At 42.2% G+C, this 12,220-nt stretch overlaps 1 protein-coding gene across 2 annotated transcripts; it reads left to right on the forward strand.

The window, feature by feature from the left end:
* The first annotated feature begins 363 nt into the window (after positions 1–363).
* On the forward strand, positions 364–9,188 carry LOC118365531 (heparan sulfate glucosamine 3-O-sulfotransferase 2-like). 2 transcript variants are annotated; one of them, XM_035747827.2, is made up of 3 exons: positions 364–1,365; positions 5,753–6,258; positions 8,961–9,188. In XM_035747827.2, the coding sequence occupies exons 1-3, from the start codon at positions 845–847 to the stop codon at positions 8,996–8,998; spliced, it is 1,065 nt and encodes a 354-aa protein (XP_035603720.1). In that variant the 5' UTR covers positions 364–844; the 3' UTR covers positions 8,999–9,188. The 2 variants fall into 2 exon arrangements, with proteins under 2 accessions (XP_035603720.1, XP_035603712.1); XM_035747819.2 differs by lacking the exon at positions 8,961–9,188 and having other exon boundaries at positions 5,753–7,178.
* The last annotated feature ends 3,032 nt before the right edge of the window (positions 9,189–12,220 follow it).

A 12,220-nucleotide genomic window follows, 5' to 3' on the forward strand; every position in this document is an offset into this window, starting at 1 on the left:
ATAATGATAGGCATGCTATAGTCAAATATGAACCCTTCTAGACACTGATATCCATGGCTGGCATAAGCATTGGTTCAGCAGGTCTGAAGACCAAATACAATACATATTCTAATACATTACAGTGGACAAGCAGCAATAAATCAATGAAAGCCTATGGCACAATTCAAATATTATGACAAACCAAGGTGTCGTGAAGAAAATGAAGGATGCACTTGCGTCAGTTTAAGATTTGGGTAGGCTAGAGGAATCTACAGATTTTTTTCTCCCAAAAAAATAAACGTTGATAACTGACGTCAGGCGCACCTTCAATAATGTATATTTTTCTCTTGTATTGGCAGTCTTGTGAAGTAGACGGAACGGAGAGAACTGCGCCGCACGCTCCCAGCTTTTCGGGCTAGTGCGCTAATAAGAAATACAAGGATTTTACAATAGGATGTGTTCAAGATTTCATAACGGAAAGGAGGAGTTTTTTTTAACTAAGTGAAGAAGTAAAACATACTACAGTAGGCTACTATTTCCTGACGCAAGCACACACCTGAGTGATTTTGGTGGTTCGATCCAGGATGAAGTGAAGTAATGTGCCGCAACATTGAAATAATTCGGATATCTGAAACAAGCTTGAATGGAATACCCTGATTGCTATTTGTAATGTGCGCTTTTAGCCACGACGTAAACTGTTCCCAGGGCAGTTTTGGGGGAATGGAGATATTAGTCAGAGCTGCGTAATGGGTTTATATGCCCGTGGATATAGGCTACGTTTTGTCTTCACTCTTTTAACGACAATGCAGATAACAAGTAAATAATCAATAAATAAAAACCATGCACCATCTAAATCTCTGGAGATATGGCATGCATTCTCCTCTATAGCCGAGTTGCGCCGTCTTCATATAGGCATACCAGGACATGCGTCTGCATATTTTCCCTATCTCTATCACTATCATATATATGCTACTGTCTCTTATTTTCTTCTGATGCTATCATGCAAAAACCAAGTGATCCAACGCAGAACTGCCTGCGCCTCAAGAGTGATGGAGGCAAAAAACTTCAGCAAAAATCTCCTTACTGCACTTTGCCATTGGACGCGAGAGCGTCAAGGGAAATATCTCTCCATGAAGCGAACCAAAGCAACGCCTCGGTTAATCACAACACAGTTCGGAATTTCACATCAGACCGTCCTACCACTAACAACATGGGCAGTGGGAAGTTCGGGAATAAGAAGTTGCCAAATGCCATAATTGTCGGTGTTAAAAAGGGCGGCACAAGAGCTGTCTTGGAGTTTATCAGAATCCATCCGGACGTACGGGCGGTCGGCACAGAAACGCATTTTTTCGACAGGAACTATGACCGTGGACTAGACTGGTACAGGTAAGACAATATCTAATTTTACACCTGTACAGGTGTCGACCTAGGGGGCTCATTAACGGAAGTCAACCGTCATGCCAACGACTGTGTTTGCGTAGCTCTTGCTGTTTAGTCCTGCTTTTTGTAAAAAGCCTTGTGGAAGGCTCCATACCAAAACGTGTTCATCTGGCTGTCATTTATTGTCATTCCCCTGAAACCCATTAACCTAATTATTTTCCCTCGCATGTCTCCCTCCTCTATCTTATCGTTCACATCCCTTTTCTCGCGTAGTTTCTTGACATAGTAAATCATTGTAGCCTACTAGTTTGTCTGTTGAACGAGACAATGCAATCGTCAGTGGAGAGGAGCATTGAATCATTGAATTGCATGGCTAGTGTGTAGCCTGGAGAATATAGCTTCCTCTGACCTGTCCATCTGTTCAAAGGCAATGTCAGAGAAACGAGTTCAAACAACAGTTCCATGTCATGTTGACAGTCCTGTTGACAGTGGTCAGTGGAGGATGACAGTAATTGGAAGATATTGTGTGCCACATCAACTCAGGTGTTTTTGTCATCCATCAAAAAACGACCTTGAGCGTCAGTGGCAAATAAAGATGCTTTCTTCTTCAGAATGTGTCTTCAGAAGATTGATCCATGATGTGTCTATTTGTCAACAGTAGGCTAGAAGCTGCTGATTCATTGCAACTGTATTTTTAGCCACTGTATTTTTAGCCACTGCAACTGTATTTTTAGCCACTGCAACTGTATTTTTAGCCACTGTATTTTTAGCCACTGCAACTGTATTTTTAGCCACTGTATTTTTAGCCACTGCAACTGTATTTTTTGCCACTGTATTTTTAGCCACTGCAACTGTATTTTTAGCCACTGCAACTGTATTTTTTGCAACTGTTTTCTTCTTATCAATGAATAGGATACCATTTCATTCAATTCAATCAGACAGAGCTATGCATGCGTTTTGGGGGAGTTTTAGAACTTGAAGTGACCAAAAATAAATCGGTGTACCTGACAGAAAACAACCAAAAGTTTCGGTGGCCTACTTGTTTGACCCAGTGAGTCATTTTCCTCTGTCCAATCTACATTACATCTCACAGGTGATTTATTACTGCTGAACCTGGGACTGAGCTAGTTACAGTATATGAGAAAGACAGAGAGAGAGAGAGATCTTTCTCATACAAGTCTCTTGTGGCAACTACCTTCTGTGACATTGGTAAAGTGTCCTTATTGTTTTTATGTTTCACTAGAAACAGGCCCATAGCCAGACTGGACCTCCCTTGATGTCTATGGCCATTATGTACTGATACTCTTTGCATACTAAATTAGTATACAATTACTAAATATACTGTAGGTATACTGTAGGTATAGAATCAACAATACATTTCACTGCACCTATCAAATGGATGTGACAATAATAAATATATATAAATAAATAAAAGAAGTGTCCCTTTTTCAGAACCATGTGTTGAGCACACAATCCCTCCATCAATGCTCAGACTGTCCACAATAAGCTGAGAGAGGCTGGACTGAGGGCTTGTAGGCCTGTTGTAAGGCAGGTCCTCACCAGACATCACCGGCAACAACGTTGCCTGTGGGCAAAAACTCACCGTTGATGAACCACTCAGGACTGGCAAAAAGTGCTCTTCACTGACAAGCCACGGTTTTATCTCACCAGGGGTGGCGGTCGGATTCGCGTTTATCGTCGAAGGAATGAGCGTTACACTGAGGCCTGTACTCTGGAGTGAGATCGATTTGGAGGTGGAGGGTCTGTCATGGTCTGGGGCGGTGTGTCACAGCATCATCAGACTGAGCTTGTTGTCATTGCAGGCAATCGCAACGCTGTGCATTACAGGGAAGACATCCTCCTCCCTCATGTGGTACCCTTCCTGCAGGCTCATCCTGACATGACCCTCCAGCATGACAATGCCACCAGCCATACTGCTCGTTCTGTGCGTGATTTCCTGCAAGACAGGAATGTCAGTGCTCTGCCATGGCCAGCGAAGAGCCCGGATGTTTCTTTTTGCTGCGTTTACACACACACACACACACACACACACACACACACACACACACACACACACACACACACACACACACACACACACACACACAGTACCGTTCAAAGGTTTGGGGTCACTTAGAGATGTCTTTGTTTTTTAATTAAAAGCACATTTTTTTTGTCCATTAAAATAACATCAAATTGATCATAAATACAGTGTAGACATTGTTAATTTTGTAAATGGCTATTGGAGCTGGAAATGGATGATTTTTAATGGAATATCTACATAGGCATACAGAGGCCCATTATCAGCAAACATTACTCCTGTGTTCCAATGGCACGTTGTGTTAGCTAATCCAAGTTTATAATTTTAAGGCTAATTGATCATAAGAACATCATTTTGAAATTATGTTAGCACAGCTGAAAACTGTTGTTCTGCTTAAAGAAGCAATAAAACTGGCTTTCTTTAGACTAGTTGAGTATCTGGGGCATCAGCATTTCTGGGTTCGATTACAGGCTCAAAATGGCCAGAAACAAAGAACTTTCTTCTGAAACTCATCAGTATATTCTTGTTCTGAGAAATTAAGGCTATTCCATGCAATGAATTGCCAAGAAACCGAAGGCCTGGCGAAACGCTGTGTACTACTCCCTTCACAGAACAGCGCTAACAGGCTCCAACCAGAATAGAAATAGGAGTGGGAGGCCCCGGTGCACAACTGAGGAAGAGGACTAATACTACATTAGAGTGTCTAGTTTGAGAAACAGACACCTTACAAGTGCTCAACTGGCAGCTTCATTAAATAGTAACTGCAAAACATCAGTCTCAACGTCAACAGTGAAGGGGCGACTCCAGGATGCTGGCCTTCTAGGCAAATTTATGAAAACAAAAAGAGAAATACCTTATTTACATAAGTATTAAGACCATTTGTTATGAGACTCGAAATTGAGCTCAGGTGTATCCTTTTCTTATTGATCATCCTTGAGATGTTTCTACAACTTGATTGGAGTCCACCTGTAGTAAATTCAATTGATTGAACATGATTTGGAAAGGCACACACCGGTCTATATAAGCAGCAACAGTTGACGGTAACATGTCAGAGCAAAAACCAAGCCTTGAGGTCTAAGGAATTATCCGTAGAGCCTTGAGACATGATTGTGTCGAGGCACAGATTTGGGGAATGCTACCGAAACATTTCTGCAGCATTGATGGTCCCCAAGGACACAGTGGCCTCCATAATTCTTAAATGGAAGAAGTTTGGAACCACCAAGACTCTTCCTAGAGCCGGCCTCCCAGGAGACTGAGCAATCTGGGGAGAAGGGCCTTGGTTAGGGAAATGACCAAGAACCTGATGGTCACTGACAGAGCTCCAGAGTTTCTCTGTGGAGATGTGAGAACCTTCCAGAAGGACAACCATTTCTGCAGCACTCCACCAATCAGGCCAGACAGAAGCCACTCCACAGTAAAAGACACATGACAGCTTGCTTGGAGTTTGCCAAAAGGCACCTAAAGAACTCTCAGACCATGAGAAACAAGATTCTCTGGTCTGATAAAACCAGGCTTGAACTCTTTGACCTGAATGCCAAGTGTCACGTCTGGAGGAAACCTGGCACCATCCCTACGGTGTAGCATGGTGGTAGCAGCATCATGCGGTGGGGATGTTTTTCAGCAGAGAAGACTAGTCAGGATTGAGGGGGAAGATGAACGGAGCAAAGTACAGAGAGATCCTTGATGAAAACCTGCTCCGGAGCCCTCAGGACCTCAGACTGGGGCGAAGGTTCAACTTCCAACAGGATAACGACCCTAAGCACACAGCCAAGACAACGCAGGAGTGGCTTCGGGACAATTCTATGAATGTCGTCGAGTTGCCTAGCTATAGCCCGAATGTGAACCCAATCGAACATCTCTGAAGAGACCTGAAAGTAGCTGTGCAGTGACACTCTCCATTCAACCAGACAGAGCTTGAGAGGATCTGCAGAGAATAATGTGAGAAACTACCCAAATACAGGTATGCCAAGCTTGTAGCGTGATACCGAAGACGAGTCATGGCTGTAATTCCTCCCAAATGTGCTTCAACAAAACGCTGAGTAAAGGTTCTGAATACTTATGTAAATTTGATATTGATATTTCAGTTTGTTTATTTTTTAGAAATTAGTAACAATTTCCAAAAAATAGATTTTGCTTTGTCATTACGGGGTATTGTGTGTAGATTGATGAGAATTATTTTATTTTTTTACCATTTTAGTATAAGGCTGTAATGTAATAATGTGTGGAAAAAGTCAAGGGGTCTGACTACTTTCCGAATGCACTGTATATACAGTATATATATATTTGTAATGACATTGCTGACCCATTCTTCTTAATCATGAATTAATTGTCTGTCTCTTCCTCCTTATTCAGATGCCTGATGCCACGGACTATGGAGAGCCAGATCACCATGGAGAAGACTCCCAGCTATTTTGTAACAAGGGAGACACCTCGCCGGATCTCCGCCATGTCCCGGGACACCAAGCTGATTGTGGTGGTGCGCGACCCTGTCACCCGGGTCATCTCTGACTACACGCAGACCCTGTCCAAGACACCTGACCTTCCCAGCTTCCAGGATCTGGCCTTCCAGAACCAGAGTTTAGGATTGGTTGACACGTCTTGGAATGCCATCCGCATCGGCATGTACGCTCTGCACCTGGAAAACTGGCTCCGCTACTTCCCCCTGTCCCAGATCCACTTCGTCAACGGGGAGCGGCTCATCACGGACCCGGCTGGAGAACTGGCGCAGGTTCAGGACTTCCTGGGTCTGAAACGCATCGTCACGGACAAACATTTCTACTTCAACAGGACCAAAGGATTCCCCTGCCTGAAGAAACCAGAGAGCAGCAGCTCACCCCGCTGCCTGGGCAAGTCTAAAGGTAGAACCCACATTCAGATAGATCACGACACTATCGAGCAGCTACGGGACTTCTACAGGCCATACAATGTCAAGTTTTACGAAATGGTGGGTCAAGATTTTAGATGGGAATAGAGATTTGTGGGGAGGTCCGCAGTTTACAAGTGGCACAAGGAGAGACAAGATGTCATCCATGAATGTACGCACAGTTTAAATGTTTTTTTTGGTGTGGTTCTATGGACCTCCTGTTTGGCTGTTGGTAATAGTGTGGCTCTAGCTAAAGTCGTGGGTCCAAGTCTCGAAGGGATCACATACACATATTTTAAAAATATGTACAGTGCATTCGGAAAGTATTCAGACCCCTTCCAACAGGACAACGACCCTAAGTACTGAGTAAAGGATCTGAATACTAATGTAAATGTGATATTTCAATTTAAATGTTTTTATAAATTGGCAAAATTGGCAAAAATTCAGGTTTTTGCTTTGTCATTATGGGATACAGTGTGTAGATTGACGAGGTGGAAATGACATTTAATCCATTTTAGAATAAGGCTGTAACGTAACAAAATGTGGATAAAGTGAAGGGGGTCTAAATACTTTGAATGTACTCTACTTACTGTCCTGTTAGTCGCTTTACATAAGTGTCCGCTAAAGTTTTGAAAATCTCTTGGCCTTTTCCTGCTGACTAGCTTTCCTCTGTTGCTGACTAAATATATAAAATAAGCCAATGTCATGGGATAGATGTAACTCCCCTCACTAATCTCAACTGAGATGTGAGCATCATCTTCAGAGAGGGATATTATTGTAAAAGATAAATGGCACTCTGGGCTTGAACTAAAACTGAAGTGGGAGCTGGGAAGCCTCTGTTGATTCATGTACTGTATACACTGAAAAACATTCTTGCTGTTTTGACAGTATTATACAATAAAACTAACAGTAAAATACCATATTAATTATTTACAGTAAACATTTCAGAACTGCCATTCATTGATATGCTGTAATATGCAAACACATTACCTAGCAGCCAACCTGCTTGCACCAAGCCCATGCAATTATGGTAAAATACTGTAAAATACAAACCCCATCTCCCCTTAAATAATTCAACTATTCATTAATTGATTCATTGTGATTACCGTAAAACATATTACAGTAATGCACTGTACTGTTGTTTTACAGTAACTTACAGGCAGCCAGTTGTCTGTAAGTTACCATAAAACAATGGTAAAAGATTACAGTAACAGTATTGGATACCGTGACATACAGCATAGTTACATACTGTAAGTAAGTAACCTGTAAGTTACCGTAAAAACAACAGGAAAGATTTTACAGTGTACAGCAATGCTCACAATGTGAAATACTGCAATAGCACAAAAACATCCTATTTCCCAATCATTTGTTTCTGATTTTAGCTGTGGACTAAATGAGCAATTAACCAGTATCATTTCATGGATAAGAATGATGTAACATTTAACACTTTACTTCTGCTTTTGATGATGCAAGGTCCCTTTTCATGTTTCAATAAAAAAATTACTTAAGAAATATAATATATATAATCCCCGCAAGATCAAATCAGATCAATACTTTATGAGCCCTTCTCTGTCAGTGAAGGTCACCTCTAATACAGTGGCCTCACTTCTGTTTGAATTTAGACATTTTGCCCTTTTCCCAAGGTAACCCATACACACTTTTATCCTCTTGCCTTTTACAATCTTACTCACATCAATCTCCGCTAAATCAAAAGGTTGGTGTCACAATTGAAAACTGAAGTGTGTGGCCGTACCATCACAGCTACACGGTCTATTTGGACAAATCATTTCAGCTCATCAGACTATAGAAATTAGATTTTTGATTGTCCTTTTTTCGTGAATCCCGTGAATAAATAGCTTTCTTATTATTCACGACTCTTTGCCATCATAGAATTTGCACAAATGGTTGAGTTGTGTTTAGTAGTGATGGAATATCCTTGTTGGGTGCGGAATTCCAATAGCTTTTCAAAGACAAAGGATGGAGCGCCTAGTTGTGGCAGGTTGTCAAATTGATTTGGGGACCACTTGGATCCCACTTGTCACATGATTGTATTGAAGAAGTTTGGTTTTGGATGCATGCTGGGAATGTTGAAACTAGGCTGCCAAGGCGTGTGCCTCAGGCTTACAAAACGAGTGTCAAAATTCTGCAGTGAAGAAATGAGTTGCCTGTATTTTTAATAGGAAACATTAACAGCACTTATCTAAATGGGGCAATACGTGTTTTACAACTGTGATAGCTTATTCTAAATACAGCATGTACAGTGCATATACCTTTGCTGTATCTGTTGGTCATGTGTCGTGACTCATGAAACAGCATTAAGTGTGTTATGGATTGATGTTATGTTCAGATATTATACAACATCTGTATGCAATGGAAGCCTTACCTACCGACGCTTTGTGTGTTTTAAAAGTGAAACGTTGACCCTACAAATGGAATCGAGAGGAAGCCTGAGCTCTAACCCAGTTTCTCATGTCTTTGTGTGGCAGAGCCACGGTAGCTCATCATTACTCAAAGAACTGTCGGAGCGGATTTTAGAGCACATGTTCATTGTCCAGAGGAAAGTAGGATACCGGCACCCTCGTGCCATCGAGTTACCTCGAAGCTCTGCTGTTATTTAACAGTTACCGGGCTTCAAACCAAGGACCCTATTGATTTACATGAATTAATTAACCATGACTCTCTCTCTCTCTCTTCCAGACATACTAGTGTGCCATGGGGAATTTCAAGAGTTGTAAATAACCACTCAGTAAAAACAGAGAAGGACCATCATAAATGTGTTAATGCTAGACTAGAGAGCACAGAGGAGAATGGTTGAAGAAAGACCACTTGTTCTTTTACATATCCCCTGTTCTCTCTCTCTCTCTCTCTCTTTCTCGCTCTCCCAAACCCGAACAAGCTGTACTGTCTTGACAGAAGTGATTAAATGTTGCCAAAGCCACATTCTGTCTTTCTCGCTCTCTTTCCAACTGTCTCCCTTTCTCGCTCCCTCTCCAATTGTTCTCTCCGTCTGGCTTGCTCTGCTGGCATTCATTAAACTGAAAGGACCTCCTGGTTTGAGGGACTTCCTCTACCTCCGCTGGCCCTGCTTGTCATCATGTTCTCCAGCAGCTCATTTCTGTGGCCTATTGAGAGCACACAGGTGAGCTTTTTCCAACCGGCAGTGTGAAAGGCAGCTCTATGTACAGTACACATGGGTCCTAATTAGGCCTGGGGACTGGAGAGGAGCGATCCGCAGGACACACGTCAGCTACACTCTGATTAGACTCTCACAGTAAAAAAAAAGCCCCCCTGGAGACTGCCTGGAGGTCAAGGATCTCAATCTCTCTCTCTCTCTCTCGCTCTCGCTCTTGCTCTCTCTCTCTGGCTTTATGGGAGAGTATGTGTGGATATGGATCCTCTTAGATAAGAAACCGTGCAAATTATGCAAACTCATGACTGTAGGAACTGTGGGTGTAGGATGTTGGAATGTACTGTTCTTGTTTTTTTATATGAAGGCAACGGTATGTGCAAGGCTCCCGACGTATAAAACACATTGCAATACTGGCTGGACGAATGAAAAGTGTTATGAGGTATGAAACTACGATTCAAGGTTACCGTTTTAAACTAACTTTTTCTAAGGTCCTGATATCCTGATGATATCCTCACTATGAAATATGACTTTGAGCTCCATCTCTAGTGGATTTATTTGATTTTGAACCTTTTAAAAACGTTCATTTACTAAGCTATTTGAAGGCTTAACCATAATTATCTGGGCTTATTTGCAATAATGAAACCCAGAGCGATAACGTTAACCTCGAAAGGACGTTTCAGTGCACTGTTCTCTTTGTGCATTCATATCTTGAATGCCCCCCCCATGGTATTTCATTCTTATCTCACGGTCTCTGGTAATTCTAACCAGTTATTACTGCAGAAACAGCCCTGTGTACAAACTCGGATAAGACTTCAAGGACAACCCTGAGAAGCATTGTTGTCTTTTCCCTGGGCAAAACAAACCGTTTTGAGTTTAAGTGAGTCTAGGAGACATGTAGTGTGCTTTTGTTACATACAAGGACTTTAGACCAATTTACAAGTTATCTCGATTCAGGATGTTCAGACAAGATTGAATAAGGTACTTTGGTATCAAGATGAGACTTAAACCAGCTGACATTGCGACTCTATGGAACCCTGTCTACCTCCATCCAAACACTTACTTTAGTTTAACTGCCACAGAGGACAGGAAATCCCTGTGGTCAAAGCCGCTAGTGGCTTTGGAGCCAAATTAAAATGAAGTGCTGACAACTGTAGCACACTCCCCAGCAGCTAATGATACAAGAGACATGTCCTGTACTTCTGCCTTCCAACATCAGCCAAACCTGAAAAACTCCCAGAGAGATCTGTTCACTGACTGTGTGAGCACACCGCAGTCAGATAAGTGGATTCAAAAAAAGAAAGGTGAGGCAGCCGAGGATCAGCATTCGTACAAACTGATCCGGAAACAGCCCAAGAAGGTACTGTATATAGTGAATGAGAACAGCAGCTTTCAGATAGGATCACCTCAATGTATGTCACTCGATATATAAAGAAACTTACTGAAATCCTTATAGGCCCCTAGCCTCCAATATAATCCTTTATTGTCCATGTGTGAATTCCTGAGATGGAACGTTGAAAATAGAATAGAAGCTTAAAATGGGTATGCTGTGTTGCACTTCTATTTCTGATAGTCATCTGAAGGACGATGAACCGCACACCCATTCACTTTCACCTCGTCCATTCCAACCATCACATCTACTCCACAAATCAACCAGCGGTCAACATCCCCCTATTTCAACTCCAACAGAGGGAGAAACGAAGATGAAGCGAGATAGAATGCAAGTCCCCCATTGTCACACATCTCTCCGAAATTCGGAAGAAACCCCCCTCCAATTTAGAAGCAGTTGTTCAATCCCATTGCCTTGTTGTTGAATCAATTTGTCAGATTGCTGAGAGTCTGTTCTATCCGCGTTTCTGTGGAGTAGATAAAGTGAGTTGAAGGACTGATTAAAACTGTGAATCTGCCAGACCTCGACGGTCCTCACACCAGGAGATGAGTTCTAATTACACAGGATACACAGGATGGTTGATGGCTTACTGAGGAGAATAACAAAACCAGGCCCCATCCCGAGACCTCCTCCCCATGAACGTAGCTGTTATGTCTGACGCAAACCAAAACGTCAGCCGGATGTATAAACAGAACCCAGGCTGGATACGTGCACCTGTAGTGGTTAGCTAATAACAGATAGCAACACAGTATACTATACATGAGTCCTACTTTTATCTTCAGAGCACAACGAGTGTTGCTGTAAATTACATGGCCATTTGACATCATTTGATTCAAGTAAATAATTATATCAAATGTGTTATCCTTAGCTATAACGTTAGTTTAATATTGTAAGCAACGTGAAAGCGACACAAAGGTCTTTTGTGATATTTTTGTAGTACAAGGCATACGACACGTCAATTTACGTGGGTGCCAACAACAGAACCGAATGATCTACTGCAGGTTTCACCAAATGCAAGGAGTCCTATCCTAGCTACAATCAATTAGGAAACACAATTTAAGCCACGCCGGAGGGTTAAAACAAGCATTCCCATGGTGATTATTCTTGTGACAGTAGGGAAATTACTGCAAAACCTGTGTGCGCCAACTTCTTAGGAATGCTCTAGCACTTTTAAAGATATTGAGATAGAGCTCACTGTAAGCAGAAAACAAACAACTCTCATACACATGTGCGCGCGCGCCCCACCACACACACACACACACACACACACACACACACACACACACACACACACACACTATAGAGAGTGTGCCACCTCCCGTGCGGCTTGTTTTCAGATTGGATGTCAGGTGCTTGTTGACAGCTGCGCTCATCATAGCTCTTATGAATACATTAGCTTTTATGTTCATCCAAACACTAATTTATCTTCCTCAAAAACTG

The sequence above is a fragment of the Oncorhynchus keta genome, chromosome 3 (assembly GCF_023373465.1).
Source record: "Oncorhynchus keta strain PuntledgeMale-10-30-2019 chromosome 3, Oket_V2, whole genome shotgun sequence".
Classification (NCBI taxonomy): Eukaryota; Metazoa; Chordata; class Actinopteri; order Salmoniformes; family Salmonidae; genus Oncorhynchus; species Oncorhynchus keta.